Source organism: Nipponia nippon, unplaced genomic scaffold (assembly GCF_047370975.1).
Source record: "Nipponia nippon isolate SJK-2023a ecotype South Korea unplaced genomic scaffold, ASM4737097v1 scaffold_8, whole genome shotgun sequence".
NCBI lineage: Eukaryota > Metazoa > Chordata > Aves > Pelecaniformes > Threskiornithidae > Nipponia > Nipponia nippon.
Window position 1 is genome coordinate 2107185 of NW_028262402.1, and position 21379 is coordinate 2128563.

At 37.3% G+C, this 21379-nt stretch overlaps 1 protein-coding gene across 3 annotated transcripts; it reads right to left on the reverse strand.

The window, feature by feature from the left end:
- Window positions 1-1193: 1193 nt before the first annotated feature.
- Window positions 1194-21328, reverse strand: SMC2 (structural maintenance of chromosomes 2). 3 transcript variants are annotated; one of them, XM_087741318.1, is made up of 25 exons: window positions 21198-21328; window positions 20312-20553; window positions 19259-19408; window positions 18408-18530; window positions 17411-17449; window positions 17119-17229; window positions 16899-16943; window positions 16163-16396; window positions 15356-15505; window positions 14452-14685; window positions 13417-13576; window positions 12622-12739; window positions 11696-11834; window positions 11329-11448; window positions 10812-11016; window positions 10088-10223; window positions 8944-9068; window positions 7905-8098; window positions 7488-7631; window positions 7039-7233; window positions 6306-6506; window positions 5370-5486; window positions 3825-3985; window positions 2850-2997; window positions 1194-1922 (listed from the first exon to the last, which is right to left on the reverse strand). In XM_087741318.1, exons 2-25 carry the CDS (start codon window positions 20477-20479, stop codon window positions 1710-1712), a joined length of 3630 nt encoding a protein of 1209 aa, XP_087597444.1. In that variant the 5' UTR covers window positions 20480-20553; window positions 21198-21328; the 3' UTR covers window positions 1194-1709. The 3 variants fall into 3 exon arrangements, with proteins under 3 accessions (XP_087597444.1, XP_087597445.1, XP_087597446.1); XM_087741319.1 differs by having other exon boundaries at window positions 21203-21307; XM_087741320.1 differs by having other exon boundaries at window positions 20312-20540; window positions 21198-21299.
- Between the last annotated feature and the right edge of the window lie 51 nt (window positions 21329-21379).

Below are 21379 nucleotides of genomic sequence, written 5' to 3' on the forward strand. Positions count from 1 at the left end.
TAAAAAATAAATAAATAGATGTGGCCTTCCTAGAGTTTTTCCTCTAAAAGTGATTGCACTATGTAAAACACACTGTACTTTGCCCAGCGCGGGCATTTCTTGTGCTGCTGCAATGCTTTGTATACCTGGAGTGCAGTGCGCAGACTTGACTCTAGCACTCACATTCTGACCTACAAGCTGTTGCTTAAATGGATGTATATTGAGAAAAGTTTTCTAATGTTGCAAGATCTCCATCAAGTTCACTGCAATCTGTACTGTCCAAGTATGTGAATGGTCTGACTGAAAGAAAACCCTCCTGCTTACCAAAAAGGTAAAATTAAATAAAAGCTGCATGACCTGTTCTTCGAAGTGACTGGTGGTGTTTTTTTCTCCCACTGTGAGTATTTTACAGTATTCTTGTGTTCCAAATCCGAGGCGCACCTTTGCGTCCTGCTCTGCGCTGACCTACTCGCCTAACGACGCTGCACTCGGTCCCCGGTGTCAGCTGTTCCGGCTGAAGGCGGCTGTGTTACAAAAGACAGCGGCCAGTTAGGAGGAACTGCCTCAATTTTGTCTTGGTCTCTTGCAACCAGGCACGGTTATGGGATGTGTGTATATGTATTATATTTACTTATAATACAGAGGAGAGCAAGCAAACACATTTTTTTTTACAATACAACCAGCTGAAGCATCATCTGGGGAGATGAACGTCGTCAGACCACGCACCCCCAGCACGTGGAGTCTCGCCGCTGCTAGCGGTGGGTCCGCATCCCTCTGCTGCGCTCCTGCTCGCTGGGGTGAGTGGAGGCCTTCTCCAAGGCGCCGTGACCAAGGCTGGGCTCTGCCGTCCGAGCGCTAGCGGTACAGACGCGGTGTTACTTCTGGCCAGTGAGGGCAGCAGGATGATGGTGTTTGGGTTTGTTGGTAAGGGAAGACAAGGGAAATGTAGGGGGGGGAAAAAAAACCCAAAAAGACACATCAGAATGTCTGAATTTGATTATGACCATCCATGTCGAAAAATATTTAGATTTTGTCTTACTTATAAAGTACAGAATTAAATAATCAAACTTCAAGAAATACAGTAGGAAGTTCAAAACTCAGGAAGTGTTTAATTCTCAGTAGGCTCTGTTCAATGAGAAACAGCAAGGAAGGAAAGCACACAATCAGGTTGTGTAGTTTAAGATATTTATTGATAAAAATATCAGTGCAGCAACTACAAAAATTGTAAAAGTAACTTGGGAGTTAAAATTGATGATTGCCCTCCTACTTAAAAAGCAATTTAGTACAAAACAATATAGTAGATTAGAAATCGGTATGCCACTTTTTGCTGGCATTTGACAACAGGAGACAAAGACAGCATTTGCACTTTGCAACAGGTTTTCTGAATGCTGTAAACACTGCAAGTCAAATCAATTTTCCTCATTCAAAGGCTTCAGTTCGTCCTCTTGAGCTTACAGGGCTGCTCTTTGTGTACATTTACGTGTAAATGCTTAGAGGGATGACGGGAATTACTTACGGAACACCAAGAGGAAGAAATGTGGCCAGTTTAGCTAATAGTACAGGCAACAGTATCCTGTGAATTTCAGTTCTTAATGACCTGCAGATGCAAACTAAAGGATAAAGCATAAAAGAATATTTCAAGATTGAAAATACTTTAAAAAAAAGTTAAAATTAGAGAGTTTCTTCCTGGCCTAGCTACAGACTGGGGACAGAGAACACTTAAGCAGCTGCTACTGTACATGAAAGCCAATGGAGTTTTCCAGTTCTGCAGGTCCTCTTTTGTCACTCTTCTGGGCTTTCTGGGCTTTCTTGAGGGCAGCTGCATTGTTTTTGCTTTGAAACTGATCGTATCTTGCAACAGTGGATACACCATCCACAAACTTGGTCTTGTAGAGGACATTTGCGTTGTTAAACATTCCATCCTTCAAGGACACCACGATGAACTACAACAAACCAGAAAGCGTAAAGTAAATGCTTCCATCCAAATAAAGACCTTGAACAAGATTGGGAAAGGCTTCTAAAAAGAGGATTCCTTTTACTTTATTTGGCTAATATCTTGGTGGTAATTCTTCAAAAAATATTCTAGATGTAACTGAAGCCCAACAGAATGTGCTCCGCAGGTTACCGTACACCCACAGGCCAGACGTCTTCTGCGGATAACGGTGTACAGCTCTGTCCCTATCCCAGCGCTTGGCCTGGGACACAGGCCACAGCAGAGAATACCCCTTCATGGTGCATCGATCACTGGAAAAAACGTTGCCATGGATTTTGTAAGAACGCAGGATCTTTCATAGTCTGAAGATATTGCTCAAATTATTTTACAGTACTGGTAGCAAATGTTCCCCTCCTCCCTCTCATAATTTGGAAAGGTCATGTCCTACCACCAAAGAGAGACAGGTACTGCCTTTCACTCAGAGCAGTAAGTTTTTTCAGTTCTACAGATTTTTTGCATGCACAGGCCACAGTGATAGAGAGATTATTTCCAATAATGCCTGGCTTATTTCAACAGCGCCAAAAATAAAATATTTTTAAAGCTCAGGTTAAAGAACTCTAGCAAAAAAAAAAAACAAAACAAAACAAAAAACCAAAATCAGGATGTGGGTCATGCCTGAAACTGATCATATCACAGATATTCTTCCCTGTTACTACCTGGTTTTTAGCCACTGCAGCCACAGCTTACATTAAAATGTAATGCTTCAAAGTTTCACAGTTGCCATATCATCAGTGTAACCTCCCGTTGAAACAACTTAGAAATACAACACACATCTCTGGAATAAAATACTTCAACAGCTGAGACTCGTCAGCGGCAGACTGCCTCTGAAAATCATGAAGTGCATAAATAGATGATCACAATAGTTTCAACATCATACCTGGGAGTGTCTGAAATGAGTATGAAGCATCTGCCCAATATTCTGGGTATGAGAGAGATCAAGGGCTGCGTCCACTTCATCCAAGATGTAAATTGGGGCAGGTTTGAAGAGAAGCATGGCTAAGATCAAGGACAAGGCCACCAATGATCTAATATAGAGAACAAGAAAGTCATGTTTTACCCTCTTGTTTGCCAGGCTTTGGCTTATGAAGACAATTGTTTGGTAGTAACAAAATGCTCTCTCAAAAGCAGATTCATGCTATGAGTTCTGAAGGGACAGAATGACAGCTTCTGCCACAACTTCTGATTTCAAAATGTGAAGCCTTCTGCCAGAAATGGCAAATGTTACTTACTCTTTTATCACAAGATCAGGTTAGTTGGGTGATGATATTTAAAATCATGCTGTTGCTTTACCCATTTTCATTTACAAGTTTTGCAGTGCTGTTTTTCAACACACAGTTCTTGAAGCATTCTGTCCTTCAGAAAGTTCTAGATCGCTGTCTCACCTCTTCCTAAATCCTGTTTCTGCTTTTCAATTTGTTAGATTTTTCCTTAGAAATCGCAAAGCAGCACATACCCTACACAGTAGCTGTAATCACTGGAGAAGAAAACTGTCACCATGACACTACTTTGACACCAGGGCAGAACTTGTCTAGATTTTTCAGACTCAAAGGTTGGAGCATTTAATTCAACAGTACCTCAGTACTACGTAGAGTTAACTGCAGTTTTCTCACAACTTAATTTTGTCACTTCTCCATGGAGTAAAATCTTGTTTGTTATATGCCAAGTAATGCACTGTTCTAAGTCAGATTCCTCTTTGAGCTGAACTGAATTAATAATGCTTTCAATATTAAGTTAGGTTGGAAGGAGAGAGAGTCCCTGACTTGACATGGGAAAAGATTAATTTTTCGCTTTTCTGAACTTTAATTAGCTAGATATATCAATTATAAACAAAAAAACCACAAAGGTCACCAACCTTTGTCCTCCACTAAGTTCTGTTAAGTTTTCCTTCCAGGTGTTTCCTAAGGCAACTCTGAACTCCAGACCATCCAAGACATTCTGCGTTTTAGAGGCTGCTAGCATAGCTCTGGCTCCTGGTAGAAGCGTTGAGAAAATTGAACCAAAGTCTTCATTCACCTACAAGTCAGACCATAAAAGATGTATGTACATGCTTTGAATCAAGAGCACGAACAGCTAAAAAACTTAGGGGTAAGCTGCACTATGCTCTAGATGTCTTGCCCAATTTAACCCAATGACAACTTCTGTCTTGAAGATTAGCACATACAGGATAGTGAGAAAATATTAGCATATGGAATCTTTTATTTTGTCTGTGCTGAAAAGAGAAGCAACACCGAGGGATACATATATATATATATATATATATATAGGACACCTTATACTAAGCATTTTAAGAAGGATCAAATGGAAGAAATATCGGAAGGCTTCTCTATGCTATCAGTCAGGGAAATGGTTATGCCCTACCTCAGATTTATTAACTAGTAAGTTGTGATTTCTCCCAATTAAAGGACTATTAAAAGTATAAGCACCTTGTAAGAGGCACACACTGGCACCCTCCTCACTCCTTTTCTTCCCAGGATTTAATTCCCCAGACTTACGCAATCTCCAGGTATTGGATAGGACGCAACTTTGTAAATGTAGATTAAAATTTTCTAGGTCAAGGAATGTATCTGAGAATGCACTTATTCTACCACCCATGATGCTTTTAAATACAATTCTCTAATTTTTGCCAAACAAGATTTTGCAATGAAAAAGTACCATTTTGTCTGTGGTAATTTGAGTACGGGCAGTATAATTAAAACTGATACTTCATTTGTGAGCAATTTAATCTTAGATATAATCGATCTTCTCAAAGGCCAAAAAGTACAAGTTCTTCTAGTACAGCAGAAAAGAATGTGTCAAGAACTTTCCATGTAGAAAGGGAAAATTTTACGCTTTTGTTATAGTTCGTGAGAATTTTATGAGAGAATTAGTAAGAAGGCAGAGTGCTTAGAAAACAGAAACATAAGTCAGCTGTTGCTCTATTCCAGTACTACCTATCCTATCAGGGACAGGAACAGTAGCCCAGGTCCACAGCCCCACATTGTATGGCGCTGCACAGAACCAGAAGATTTTAACTCTGGTCAAATATTGGTTTAAGCAAACAAAAAGAAAAACAGACTGTATCACTGTTTTGTCCAACTTCCATGTGAGATACAATGATTTCAGCATGTCAGTAGCTCAACATTCCTTACATTTTTGTGGGCACTAAAAGGGAATGGTAAAGTAGTTTTGCAGGTTTAACTGTGTCTTTACAATTCTCAGAGAATTCATGCCTTATTCTCGAAAGTGAGGTGGAACAGGAGAAATGAAGTGGTTGTTTTGTAATTTAAATACTGGGCAAGGGAGATTAGTTCTGAAAGAGACTTCCCCCCCCCCCCCCCCATGGAAATATGCAAAACAGTAATCTAAGATAAATCTCATCCTCTGCTAAAATGTGAAGATTAGATATCAAGTGTCATACCTTTTTCCAAGCAATATTTAAAGCTTCAGTTTTCTTCTGGTCAAGCTCTTCAATAGTTGAAAGAATTTTTGACTTATCATTCTCTACAATTCTTTTTTTCTTCATTAAGTCATTGTACTGGTGCAATGAGAAGAAAAGATTGATTTCAATGAACTTTATGCTCAAATACATTTTGTGCTAATCTTACAGTTTCACTCTTTATCGTTTTTGTAACTATGAAATAGCCATTAACCACAAGATTGAAATCCAAAGCATTCATTTAGCTGTATGCAGGGTTTAAGTTTTGGGATATTATTTGCAAATTAAAGCATCAGAATTTTCAGTAATTGGCAAAGGGGAAGACCAACATTACTCTGAAAGTCGCACTTCCTTTTCGAGTTAATCATGTTTCCTTTGCCTTTCCAGAGAAGAAAGGATGTTTCTGGAGGCTGATATGAAGAACAGGCCAATTCTAATCATGAAACAGTACTAGAAAAGTTGAAGTGTCAGTCAGTGGACAGTTTTGAGACAATCCTGGAATAGCCTCAAGATACAGATGAATTCAAGACCACCCTGGAACACCCTCAAGCTATCATGCTTCAAAATGAACAATTTTTTGATCTGCAACCTTTGGTAAAGTATGTAATTCTCAGGTACTGTAATGGATACCACAAAGCTTCCCTAGTGCCACTGCTGCCAACTTAGGATGGACTGGGATAGGGAGGAATGCAATTATTCTTTTTACCATCCAAAGTCAAGGTTATGCATAACCTAGAAAACTAGTGCACAAGTGATGAGTTAAAAAATGTAAGATTAGTATAAAAGATCTAAAAAAAGGCTTTGTTTTATTTTTGGTGTATTCAGAAATAGAGCATATGAAAACACAAAGCTACGTTATACATCATACCATATACCCAACCTGCCCAATCTTTAAAGGTTAAAGCACAGAATGTTTACCCTCTCCTCTGTCTCAGAAAGCATATTCATAGCTCTCATGTTAACATTCCTTGACAACTTCTCTTTTTTCTCCTGCAATTTCTGCAGCTTCTGACTTGCTTCTTTAGGATTGTTAGTTTTGAAGTCATAGGCTGTGTTTGGCTGACCAAAAAGTGGTTTCTCTGAAGCTATCCACTCATGCTCTTTCAGCATTTTGGTCACCTGTAAACAAGAAGATATGTTGAGACTTTTTTTTTACCTTCTCAAATATGAATGAAAAATAATTTAAAAAAAAAAAACCAAAACACCCTGAAATTGCTCTACAAGATTAATTCTTCTATCCCAACACCTTTACAATGCTTCCCGTGATTTTGAAGACCGTAGATGAACAAAGATTTTAAGGGAACTTTCACATATACCCATCACATTTACTTGGAACAGGTTTTTCTATACCTGGACTAAGCCATTGTCACTATATCTCTGGATTAGCTTCTTTAATTAGTTACAGTCAGAATGTTCTTCTCATTGATCCCCTTCTCACTGTGATCTACTCTCTATAAGTCCATACTGACAAGCTCTGTTACAATTTACAATTTAAGATTTCCACCCCCTCCTCCTGGAATAAAACTTTTCACATTAAGACCTGCAAATATGACAGTGCTTATTAAGACAAAAGGCTATTTCCTTTACACGTGGCAAGGGAAATAACAACTTTTGGTCACAAGATGCAAGGAAAAGCACAGTTCTGAAATACCTTGGCAGCAGCATCAGCAGTCTCTTGTTGATGTTTGCTGATGAGGTGTTCTAATGCTTTAACCTTAAGCTGTAATTCATTATTTTGTTCTCTGTATTTTACTGTCTCTGCAGATTTGGCTTTAATTGCTTTATCTTGTAACATAATTACTTCCTTTTGCTTGGCCAGCTCCTTCTGTGATTTCTCTACAGATTCCTGAAAGGCAAAAAACCAGCCATTGATTAGCTTCTTTTAAAGGCTGGTTAGACACTTGTTACAAGAGAAGGACACAGCAAGGAAAGAGAAAAAATTCACATGTGGTAACAAAGCCAAGAAATAACTACCTAGGCTAAACATAACTGAGTGCTGGCAAGAAAATCCAAAGAAAATACACATTATAATTTGAGCTTCAGGGGATCATATCTTCAGTAACATCACCACAGATAATGAAACACAGTATTCACTTTTACCTTTGCCTTAGATGCCTCAGCTGCCAGTGCATTAACTTGCTCATAGTAGGATCTGACGGCTTTTTCTGCAGCTTCTATCTGTTGTTTATAGGAGGCCTGTTCTTCTTTTAGCTCTTCAAGTTCCAGAACTAAAGCTTCAACTTCCTAGAGAGATGTTTCAAATTTATTAGTTATACTTCAATGGAAAGATTAAGATTCAATTTGACGTAGTAAATGCTGTAGGAGATTAACAGTACCCGTTCTTCAGCAAGGGGGCAATCTCACAAAAAAAAAAAAAAAGCATCAGCAATTTCTGTGTCAGTGACTACAGAGTAATATATTAAGTTCTAAAACTGACAGTACTAAAACTTCAGAATCAAACCTTCTGATTACTGCAACCACTTTTGACATTGAGAAAATTGCCAAAGGTTGTTTTACCTGCTGCTTTTCTTTCATTTTTTTGCTTGAAGCGTCTGCCTTTTTCTTGGCACCATCTAGTTTCTGCTGTGCATTTTTTAGTTCTTTTTCACATTCTGCTTTTGCATTTTTCATTTTATTCTCTAATACCTTGTATTTATCTTCTGCTTTCTTTTGGCTCTCTTCAGTTTTCTTTAATGTCTCTTCACATTCCACTGAATCAAGAAGTACATTACTGAGATTGGGCATTGTTCCTATCTTTAAATTTACATCCTGAACTCCAACTGATACAAATTCATCCTTGCCTCTAACAGAAAGAAGTGGCTGTATGTTTGCTAGTTACTGAAGTCAGCTATTTCAATGATTACTCTAAGACACTCTGCTGTTGTTACCAGTTATTGGTAGGGCACCAAATAGACAACCAGTCATTAAAATTATTGAAAATAAGCCTTTTTTCTTTTTTTGACAGGGACAAGTATACGCCAAATCACATGATCAAGAAGCAATTAATCAGATGGCTACCTAATAAGATATCACCTCATCCCTAGAATACTCTGTCTACATATGTATCACTTCTGTCCATCTTCTTTCTTCAGATGTTTTACTTATTGCTGCCTTTGCTTCCTTTTACATTTTTTCTTAGCTATATGAACAATACTTCTTTGCAATGCTTTCTTGTTGCACAAACTATTTATATTGCTAACCTTAAATATCTACAGAAGTGGATGGCTTGGAAAAAACAAAGATTACTCAAATATGGCATTAAATCCATTTTAAAACTTCCCTGCAAAGGCATTTTTCCTTTTATTATAAACTATATAAAAATTTAATAAGAATATAACCTTTACTGCAAGAGAATGACCAACCTTATGTGAATCACTTCTACGCAAGTCTATTGTGATTCTGTATTTGTTACATATTCCAAAATATAAAGCTAGTATTTTCAAAGTGAAAAAGTATTTTTTTTCTTAAGCAAAGATTCTGCTACTCAAACAGCCAAATATCCACCTTATTCTCAGCAATTTGTTTTCAGTTAAAAGATTAAGAATGCATTTGTCACCAATGGTTTTCTTCAGGGCAAGGAGCTCTTCCTCTTGTTTGTGATAAGCGCTTTGATGAAGCTTTGTTTGCAACAGCTCTGCTTCCTCAGACTTCATCTCCCACTGCTGTTTCAGTTGCCGGTACCTTTGAAGACAGTAATGATACCCAGCACTTCAGTTTCAAAGTTGAAATAAGTACATATAGAAATAAGTAGATAAAAAAATACTTATATTCCCTTTGTAATGTGAGATACATCATGACTATAGGACAAATAAGCTTAAATGCATGAAAGTCTGATATAATTTCTTTAATAGCAATTGTGAAGTTTGTAGGTATATAAGTTATTACGTATATAACTCCTAGTTATGTAGCCCCAGTAAAGCCTATTAAAAACAAACAAATGCAACACATAGAATTTGGCAACAATTTAGAGCTTGTGTTTTTCCAACCAGAAGCATGACAGATGCTAGGCTGAAGCATTAAAGAAAAAAAATCTAAAAGCAAAAACTCATGTCTTCATTTTGGTCATATTTCTGGAAGTCTCTTCCAACTCAAAACAACTTGAAAAATAAATCCAGCGGGTAGATAGCATATTACACAACACTGCCTCCTTATGGGATTGTTACAGAACTGACTAAACGTATTTTTATATTCCATCTTTTACAAAGATCTTCAGTAAATGAGTAGCTGAAAATCAAATATACTTAAAATTAAAATTATTTAATTTAAATCCTTATATCACTCAGATATTCCCCTTTAGTAGCACTCTCCAATTTTCTTTGGAGAAAAATAAGAGCTATCACAACTGAAATTCTGTATGGGTGTTAGAAAATATGACTGGATCAGATCCATTCTTCAGTGGACTTCATGAAACTTTGGAAAATTTCAAGTGAGTCCAAGTAGACAACACCATATGACTTCTTTTTTCCTGTATTACCCAAAATAAAGTTTTCTTGCATGTGTTATCTAAAAACTAAATTTGCTTGTTGATTGTTGTACTTACAAATTAAATTGGGGGAGGGGAGAGAGAGGAGGGAGGAAGGGAATAATTTTCTGCATATTACATTCTCAACAGATCCCATGCGCTCCAAAAATACTTCTTTATATTACGTTTACTCAGTCACGTATGAGAAACAATAGACATTTTATAGGGCAAACCTTACTTTTCAGCAACATTCTTCAAGCTTGCCAGCTCATTCTCTACCGTCTCAAGTTCAGATTCCTTTGTCTTGAGTTCTACTTCAACGTCTTTCATTTCTTGAAGTTTAGACAATATTGGTGCAGCCTGTGAGCACGCACCTGTTCAGTGAAAAAAAAGCAAAGTCAAGCTAATTGGAATTAGACTACTGGATTCACCACTAGCAAACAGCAGATTCTAAATGTTAATAATGATGCAGGTTGACTTTTTTTTTTAGTTACAAAACAGGAAGGCAGCTAGGCTAAAGTTACAGTAGTTCTCAGTGGAGAAAGACTACCTCCTCTATTATAGAATTTAGTTCTGCAGACTTTGAATACTACACATGCATTTCTTGTGAAATCAACTAACTTTTCATAATTTATGAAATTACCTCAAATTAATTATGAATTACTTCAAAAAGTGCTTGAATTCAAAGCATTTCTCCTTCCAAGAGGATTATATAGCCAAATACGATTTAAGTATTTAAAACCTGAACTACTTTATGCAAGTAGTTTGCCATTAAGTTTCTCTTAGTCTAATCAATCTTATTTCAACTCAAGACTGAAAAATCTTTGCTCAAACAGATCATATTATCCCCAGTATGAGTCTAAACAAAAAAGTTACTGTTCATTTTTATAAAAAAATATGCAGAGCAGCAAACAAATCAAGAGACACACAGTATTATTATATGAAAAAAAACCAGCAATTGCCTCCATGCAGAGTGCCCTGGGGGTCAAACGTATCTCCATCAAGTGTAACACTTCTCGTCATTATCCTTTTGTCAAAGGTCACTTTCTTAGCATTATCCATGTTATTACAGATCAGTGTTGTTCCAAAGACATATTCCATTGCTTTCCTCAGTTCAGGTTCATATTCAACCAGAGAAAGGGCTAGATCCAAATTATCATGACCAACCTAGAAATCAAATGAAATGCAATTAGTATGCCTTAAGTTATAAGCATTTTCAAATTTAATTTCTGTCTTCTCTTGGTAGAAACACTTTCTAAAAATATCATTACATTTTAAAACAATTTCAGTTAAAAGTGGAATAATTAATATCCACTTAAACTGAAAGGATACAAAGGAAAAAAATAAAATCAAGATACTCTCAAACCCTATAGAAATTCTTATTAGTATAACAATTAAGAAGACCATGTTTTTAGCAAAGAAACAAAATGAAAAAGGTACTCAAGCAGAATAGTGTAAATAGTGTATTTATTTACATACCAAGGTTTGGGCCAACTTGACCATGTCTTGTCCAACACATCTGGCTGAAATTTTGTTTAGTGGAATGATGGTGTATCGACGCTTTAGTTCACCCTTTTCTAAAAGCTTTTTGCCAGTAACCTCGAATGAGAAGAGTTACAAAGTGCGCCTGAATACATAACTGATTTTGTAAAGTAAGACAATAGGGCATTGCAAGAGGAATATATTGTTGCCAGTAACTATACATGACTCTCTGGCCCCAATTTAAACATGTACATGGGTCCAAAACACTTCTTAAGCGTTCGTTAACAACGCACATGCTCACTAACCCTGAATTACATGACCTCATCTCAGCATTCAGAGTTCTGTGTTAAAGTAATAAACATACCTCTGTGTCCACAATAATGTTATAGAGTTTCCCTCCAGCCACCGCTTCCAGGGCTTTTGCTTTGGATGGATCTTTCACAGTGATAAGAGACACAACAGGGCCTTTCACATGGTTTGGATTCCAATTTTTTTCAGGATCTCTTAAAATAAATTTAAATTATGATAATCATGTTTGTTTTTCTCCCACAAATCTTAAAAAAAATTACATTAAAAAAATCATACTGTTTATTATATTGGTATAAGAAGTACTAAATTCTATCAGGAAAAAAAAAACCATAGAAAATGGTTAAATTAAATAATTCAGGGCAAGAGACTTCCCAATAATCAGTTACAAAGTCATTAGAAGAATGTCCCTCCAGATTTTGGTATAATGCGTTCACGCCATTTTCAGTTGATTTTTACTATGGGTCCTATTATTAACACAGCTATAGGAATATGTTCAGACTGATTATTAAGCCAATAAATCTGGGGATACATATATTTGATTGGTGGAGACAGATACAATGTTGACCTCCACAGAGCGAGTCTACTCACAGTTCTCAGGCAGAACTCTAAAAAGTAATGATTACATATTTTTGCAGTTTAGACCTTTGGATTCTATGGTTTTAGCCACTGAAGCTGAGTTATGGCTTGCAAACACCATCACACAAAACTTTAAAATTTCAGTGATTTTGATAAGGCTGTCATTTAAGAATGACTGCATCACTTTCCCTGCTGTCCATTAATTCAATTAACATTTCTTGACTTCTCCCCCTCCCTCCCCCGCTTTGCTTGCAATGCGGATAAAATAGTCATCATTCACTGGCACTAAAAGGAAAGCAACAGCTAAGCAACTGATGGAATTATACTCTAAGTCCATAAGCCATGTGTACAATGCCCCAAAAAGCACTTTCAAAATGTCTTTTTAGGATCACACCGAGATCTTACTTGTATTCAAAGTGTAGGTGAGGAAATTTTGCCATCAAGCCTTCATACAATTCTCTCAGTCGGCTGATGTCATGAGTCAATGCCTTTTTTTTTTCTAAAAGGGCTGCTTCTTTCTCTTCTTAAGAGTTGAACACAAGCAGTAGACAAACATCCAGAGCACAGAAATCCATTAGCTTAAAAATTGGTATGCTACACTGTTTATCTACATATATGTAGAGAATACTTATTTGAAAGACTTTCTAAAATTCTTCCAGTTTAGAGAAATTAACACCATTACAGTATCAAACATGCACAGAAAGAATTTAGAGTCTAATGTGCTTCTCTGAATGTCATTCTGGAATATCAATTTACAGTTTTTAGTAGCTTCTGCAACAAATGTTATCTGGAATGAGAAACAAACTTTAAGGAGTGTCTTAGGCAGGGAAAACCAGGAAGGAAAAGGGAGGTTGGTCACTTTTTCCATCTAAATTTGAGATGGAATTTAAATTTTCCATCAAACTTTAAAAGATTTGGCCTAAAGTTTATAAAATCATATTATTTTAAACTATTTTCTGTGGAAGACAAGACCTTGCAGAGCTTTGACCAGAGAAATTTATTTGTGCATGAAAGCAGCATACTCGGTTTTTCAGTTTCACCTTGTATTGGGCCAGGCATATTTTCTCTCCCTGTTCCAATTCAGAAGGGGGAGTGATAGAGAAGCTCGGTGGGCACCTGGTGGCCAGCCAAGGTCAGCCCACCACACTTCTACTCCTTTTCAGATTCCCCCAAAATTATGCACCAGAAGTCTGTACAGACCTTCATAGTTCAGCTTCTTCATTTGGTTCTCTAGTTTTTCTTTTGTTTTTCTGACAGCTTCAAGTGCTTCTTGGTCTTTCTTGTAGCCTCCATCCATCTTTTTAACTTCAGCTTGTTTTGTCTTTAGTTCTTGTTGTGCATAATTCAACTTCATTTGAGCCTGTAAGGAGTAAGAAAATATCGAACCAGAAGATCTTCAAAGACAATCTTATAGGAGCAGATTTAGAACACTTGCACTAACAAGGTGCTCGTGTAATTTGTAAGTTTCCACTGGTTGCAGAAATGCCAAAAAGCAGTCTTGGCTTTTGAAAGTAAGGGCACAGGTGATTTGGAAATAAAAATAAATCATATATTTGGATACAATAAATCATATTAGCACATGAATAGTGTCCAAAAAGAAACAAGGTAAAATAACGTGGGACACAGCTGTCCTTGTTATTTTCCCCAAAAGAGTTTTTCCTTAGGTGAGAAAAGCAAGGTGCACTTTCAACTTTGAAAATTTAAATTCCACCCTAAGAACTACCCCAGCAGAGGTTTCCTAACTTAAGACAAAAGAAGTGGCGTCTGTTTCAGTTGTGTGACTGGCACACAATTTAACTGAGGAGAAAACAGTGTCTTCTGAACTCTCCTTTCACAGTCTCAGACATCTTTATTTTGATTCCACTAAGTTTTACTGTGGAAATCTCTACAGTATGAATGCGTATCATGGACAGCAGTCTTAATTGCTTCCTATCCAAAACCGTCAGTCATTTGAGTACTTTGAGTCCTACTTCATGTCTCAAATGCCAGTTTCTATCCTTCCTCACAGCAATGTCATAGCTTTTCCCTATTTGTCTGTATTTATGCAAGCATATTTTTTTAATGACCTGTTTTATCAAAAAGTCACGTTATTGCACATACCAACTGGAAAATATCTTGCATAGATATTCTGCAAACCTTTTCACTGACCTTTCAAGAGTGTGTCATTTGGTTTCCAGACAATTTTAAAAAGAAGCAGGGAGGCTGGTCTGAGACAGGCAGAGCTTTTATTCTTACCTGTTTAGCCTCTGTTACTGCTTTGCTGATTTCATTTTTGCAGGTCATCATCTGCCCAGCAAGAGTAGCTTCTTCCCCATCGTCATTGCTGGACAAGCCAGCAGACACAGCATTAAAATGCTGTTGTGCTGCAGCTAAAGCTTCTGCATCTTTTTCACTTGCTTCCTGTAAAGTATTTAGTTCTTCCTCTGTCTTCTTTACCTCTTTTTCCTTTGACACTAATGCTTTAGAATCCTTCAGCAAAACAAATAACAAAAACAAAAAAGGAAGAAAGAACCTGAGTCCCATTAGCTTTAAATTCATGTTGTTTAGATGAGGAGCTATGAGTGGTTTCATCAACTACATTTCTATGACCCTTTGCGAGACTTTGTGATCTTGCAATTTGTCTTTGCATGTTTTCAAGTGTGTACTTGCCCCATGAGTGAACGGAAGATCTACAGAAAGATTAAAATACAGCAAGAGATGACAACTGCCCAAGACCTAGGAGAAATGGCTCTTTCTTCCCAATATCTAAAAAGTATTCTTCAGTGCTCCTCTTGCATAAAAAAAAAATCAACTGTCGGAAATACACAATGTAGAAATTTCTCCTTTAATTTTAAGAATACCACATGTCTAGAAAGCAAAATACTTCTGAAGCTATAGGGATCTCTCTTGAGCTTAATAGAAGGTTAGCAACCATATAGAGTTGCAATTTCTTTGTATATGCATCACATTTGTTTCTAATGGCAACGTACTACCTATGTTGCACAAATCAAACAATACTTTTACCATTTGTTTCTGCTTTCCTGATATAATTCTTGCCAATCATAGGATTTTTCTTATCACAACGGGTAAGAAAAAACATCTGGCCCCCTCAATCTGAATTAATTTAGTGTTTAAAGAAAATTATATACAAAGGTCTTACCTCCTGCATACTTTTTAGCAGTTCTTTGCACTTATTCTCTTCACTTTTTAAGTTTTGCTTCTTGAGATCAAGGGCACTTTGTGCTTTAGTATTAACTCTTTGCATTTCTGAAAGAGCATCTTCCAGTGAACGGAGTGTACCACCAACTTCCTACAGTCAGAAATAAAGGAAGTTTAATTTAGCTTAAGAAACTGAAAGTATTTGTAATATTTCATCTTCTGTTCACAGCTATATGTAGGAGATAAATATCTGATCAAGCAGGCAGTTAGACTGCAACACAAATAGGTCAGAAAATCTCTTCCCTCTGAAATCCAAACTAACCAGAAGCCACTACTGAAGCCCCACATCACGGGACACTGTCCCTCAACAAAAGCTGCCTTTAGGCATGCAAAGACCCTATGGGCCATCCTGTATCTAACCAAATTTACAGCCCCCAAAACTGAGGTCAATACTGACTTTTGTTGAACAAGTTTCATACCTGAAGTGTATTTCTTTTGAGACATCAATAAAAAGGGACAAAAAAAAATCTCTGCCAAAACTTACCATTGAATGCACAGAGTGGAAACATGAGGGCTGTTCTTCAGTTATTCATTTACAGTGACAGGCAGTAAAGCATTGCAGATAAATGAAAACTTTAAATGGATGTCTTTTATACAATGGCTAAGAACGACAACGAGCAGTGTATAATCTAAACAACGCCCCAGAAGAAGGTAAAAATTCAAGGGTATATTATCTGTAGAAATAATTCCCTTCTCATATAACTCCTTGTGTTCAGATATTCAGAAAAGCACGACTATTCTCACTTACCTCATTCCTTTTCTTTTCCATCTCCACTATTTCTTCATTAAGTTGTCTCAACTTCTTTTCACTTTCAGCCATTGATTCCTGAAACTTCTCTACATTAGCCTGCATTTCCTTTAATACTTCAGCAGAGGATACCTTTGTCTCTTCAGCCTGAACAAACTGATAAGCTATACAGAGGCGGCTTAAATGTTCTATTGATCGTATTAATTTTTGGTATTCTAGATAGGATGATCGTTCCTGAAAAGACACCAATAAAAAAACCTCTAAAATATGATGGAAAAATAACATTAAGTAGGACTGTTATAGAAATATTCTAAGCGCTTCTACTAACATTATTATTTGTAGATAAGAGGAAGGATTCTCCATGTTAAGTAATATATTCGGTATTGTACATTGCAGGCCTGCTTAGGAAAATCTTAGGTAAAACATATTTGCACAACTGATTGTACAGCAGAAATATAGCTTGACACAAGTTTTTTTAAGAACTAAGATGTTTTTTATCTTCTGTTTTTATCCAGTTCTCTTGTTTTCTTCCTCCTCCCTACAATCCAGGATTTCTTGGAATTCCTGAATATCATATTTTCTGCATTTGGACAGATGATAAAATTTATGTGTCTTAAAAGATTCTACAAAGCTTGAAAGCATACTGTTGTTTTAGCCACCACATACTACTTCAGGGTAGCTGAAAGTATTTTTTCAGTACTTTAAGGGCCTTACCACTCTTCTAATTTTCCCATACCTCTTTCAGTTTCTGTAGAGTTGGAGTGATCTCCTCATTTAAGACCTGAAACACAAACCAGAATATTTACTTTCACATTTTTAAAACTCTTATATGTCTAACGAATACGTAGTTCCAGGTACAGAAATGAAATATTCTACAAGTTAAAAACCACACTACACTAGTTATTCAGTTACCTTTAACAAATATAAAAGAAAGTATACTTTCCAACATACAGTACCGTTTCAATGTCTTTCAGCTTGGCTTCCTTCTTCTCTATGGTTTTCTGGACAGTTATTTTCTTGCATTCATACATCCTAGTACCAGCTGCTTCTTCAACCATAGCTAAAATCTAAAGTAAAGCAGTGCAACAAAAAAATTGATGTTTCATCTTATGTTAGATAGGTTCAACTCAGAACTGAGTTGAACATCTCATCTCCCTCTGAGACCTTCTCCCCACCCCCAACATTCATTCTTGTCAATCAAAACAAATCAGTAACACTTCAGACAGAAGACTCCCACAACTTTCTTACCTCTGGTGGCTTCATATTCAGAACTTTGGTAATTCGTCCCTGGTGACAGAAAGATAAAACAAGAGTGGTGGTTGCATACCATGCAATAGTAAATGTATGGTATATATATATATAAAAAAATAGTAAAAGAAACAACAAAATGAAACCCCAAACCCTAAAAGCCCCCCCTCATTGTTACACGTTATATTATAAGCTCAAACATGATTTTTTTTTGGCTACAAAGATAATCTAGTTTACTCAATTATTTTGTTCTTGAAAGTTCAAATAAGTCACTCCTTCAGGCAGCAACCTTGAAATGGCCCTCATATATTATCTCAGGATTGTCCTCCACATTCCTGATTAAATCTTACAGGAGTAATGTGCATATTTTGTTCTAGAGTCTTACTGAGTAGCTGATGTTGAACAAGCTCTTAATCATAAACTGGGTCTCATATGTAACTAGGGGAAAGCAGAATCGGTGCAAAACTGCCCTTCCCCCTGCTGCAAGTTGGGACAGTGCCATTTGAAACAGTAAATCCTGTTCTATTATTCCCTGCAAATACTTCAGGGATTTGTCTAGTCCCTGTGTTGATGTTTATAAGGGTCTTTTCAACTGGTCAGCTTTTCCTTTGCTAATTGTGATTCAAGGCCACAGGTGTATCAACTTCATTCAAAATGTTGTCTAACATGGAGCACACATAATAGGAAAGAAAATCTCTGTCTTTTTAGCACAATAATAAAAGCAACACCTATCTGTTAAAGAGACAAAAATGAAAATAAAATTGGAACCTCTTTTAGAAAAAGCTTGCTACAATGAGGGCTACATGAGGTCTTGTGCTACAAGACGTGTTTTAGGGTCAAACCATACTGGAAATCTTAACTACGTAATAGACATTTAATTTTTACTTGATAAGAAGTTGCTTTTCTCTGATTAGGAAGTTAAATGTTCTTCCATTATCTATCCTGCCTCAAATTTAGTGCAACTTCTTTTTGGATTTTATAAAGATACAGACAATACCTGCATAATGAGGAAGTGAGGGTTATTGACATTGAGTCCAACGGAACAGAAGAGATCCTGCACACGAGTGTTGGTAGCATTCACACCATTGATAAGATACTTATTTCTACCTCCAACGACAATCTGGAGAAGGAAAATAAATGGAAGAAACTTTGAGTGATTTAAAAATGACTTGACATTGAGAATATAAAGTGCAATAAAGAATAAAAAATCTGAGCAAATCCCATATATTATATGTTCACATACACATATATATGCATACTATACAGAACATCAAAACAGATCTTGTTGGGCTGAAGGGACATTTAAAATACCTAACTAAAACATAAGAAAGATCAGTCATCGAGGGCAATATTGACAAGAAAATTTCCAAACTCCACAAGTTTTCACTGTTTTTTTTTTTTAAAAACTTGGGAGACACGTTCATCAGAAAGATAAAGGTTTCTTTGTTCTTGGAGACCAAATTTAACACACAGTTCAGATATTAAGAGGAATATATGAAAGCAGAAGAAAAAGCCACAAAATAGGAAATTATAACTTGCTTTAGAAACATTATTTCATTATTATTATTATGTTTCTGTGCAAGACCGTAGAAAACATTATTGATATAATACATGTAACAATATTAAACTAAATTTCCCAAGTAATTCAATTTTTTTTTTTAATCTAGTACACTGGACCTACTTCTACAGTTTGTGTTACTAACTACACTGTAGAAGCATTGCCTCAACTGCAAAACTCAGGGACTTTAAAAATTACTTTCCTTTTTTTTTTTTCCTTGAAAAGCCACTCTGTTGAGCATGGTAAAAATATACATAAGTTACTAAGCAATACAGATACTAAAGACTCACCTGTCTAGTGATGGTGATCTCATCATTAGCTTCAAATCCCAGTGGACTTAGTTTCTTGTCAGAATTATCAAAGGTAATAGACACAGTTGCTTTAGAAATTCCAGCTTGCCCATTTTTATAAACTAGGTCTTGCAAGTTTGAAGCTCGCACCTAAATCCATGGAACAGATAAATACATTTTTTAAAGAAATTCATTACACAGCTTCAGCGTGCTACTACAGATTTTGGAGAAACGAATGAAAAAAATGCAGATCTATCTGTAGATATAAGAGTTCATGTGACAGACTGACATATGGGAGCTGCAAGGTGCTAGCGTTGTAAAACAACAGGCAGAGTGTGCCAGTCTAAGTTTTAGTGAGCCAGATAATTGTTTCTGCACAAAACTCCTAACAAAAACTGAATAGATGTTAAAAAAAAAAAAAAAAAAAGCCAGATGACTAGTTGGGTCACCAGTACATTTACTTAAAGAGCATTTATTATTCATAATGCATTTCACAGGGAAATTAATCAGAAAGTGGTCCTTGGAGGTCCACAGGATTTGTCTACAATTACGTGGGGGGAATAAAAAAATCACCTGAAGACAAAGATTCAAACTGATCTCAAAGCACACAATTTTTTTTTATAAGAGTAAAGCAGATACATCATCTTTTGAATAGCAGGCGTTGCATGAAAAACAGGTTTTTATTTTCTTCCAATGAACCAGTTGGCCAAATTTTAAGATCTAATCCAGAAGTGAAAAAGTTTATTACAAATAAACCAGTTAGTGCCTTTAGGCGCAAAAGATCCTTGGCTTGAGGCCGCTACCTTTTAAGTGGGTATTTTTAGTCTAATGTTCTAAGCTGCATGCTTTGAGCCACTGTAGTATACTGGTGAAATTGTAATTCAGTCTTAATGTAAGAATGAGCAAGAATGACAGAGACGCAGTTTTATGTAATGAAAAATCCAAATAAATAAAACTTTTTTTTTTAATAGAAGCACCACTTCAGGTCTTCCATCGTAATATGAAACGTTGCCGACAGAAGACAAACCTTTCTTAAATGCACCCTCTCTTTACCTGTGACAGATTGGTGATTCCCAACAGGAAACAGATTGAGTCCAAGATATTGGACTTGCCGCTACCATTCAAGCCAGTAATGGCATTGAATAACGGGTCAAAGTCACAAACTTCCGTCCTCTGAGCATAGGATTTAAATCCTTCAAGAATAATTGATTTGATGTACATCTTCTCTACGCTCCTAAGGGACCAGGCAAGGTATTCCTCCCAACAGTATGAAGAAAAGTATCTGTATTACAATCCTACGGATTTCAAAGGAGTGGAAAAAAAAAAAAAAAAGAAGCAAACGAATCATACTGCATGCCAAACAAACAGCTAAATGTGTGAGAAAATGGAAAGAACACATGCCTCCTACAACAAAAAGATTATGCATTTATAAACGGAAAATTCCAAGTAGACCCCAGATCCAGGAAGCATCCCAACAATAACCTGTACTTCAACATTTTTAAGCGACGTGACTTTACACAACGTGCATCACATTTGTACGAAGACTGTAGTATAGCCCTTGTTTCTCACAAAGCTGGCCGTCAGCCCACCAGCCAACGAAGGTAAGGGAAAGGCCCGAATCTTTCAGGATCTGGCAGAAGGGGAGGGTTTTTTTTCCCTTTCCAGCCTGCAGGACTGCTGCCTGCTCAGCCCCACCGCACCGGAAGGCTGAAGCCCAGGAAAGCGACAGCCTCGGCTCTGAGGAGCCGTGAACGCAGCCCCATCCCAGCCCCTGCCGCCGCCGCCATGGCGCCTGCCCCCAAGCTCTCGCCGACCGCTCCCCACAGCCCCGCGGATGCCCCCGCCAAGCGACCCCTCGCTGGCGGCTCCGACGCCGGAATCAGCCGGGCCGGGCCCCGCACAGCGACCGCGGCCAAGCCCCCTCCCCAAGCTCCGGTACCTCACCGCCGCCGCCGCCAGCCGCCTGCAGCGATTGAATTTTGGCGCCGAGAGTCGGCGGCCGTTAGAGGCGGCGCCTGCTGGCGGCTGCCCCCGCGCTGCCTGCTTCAGCCGGGCCTGAGCCTCCCTTCCCGGCGAGAGAGGGGAGGGACTCGTCCGCTCCTCATTCCTTTTCAGAGGAGG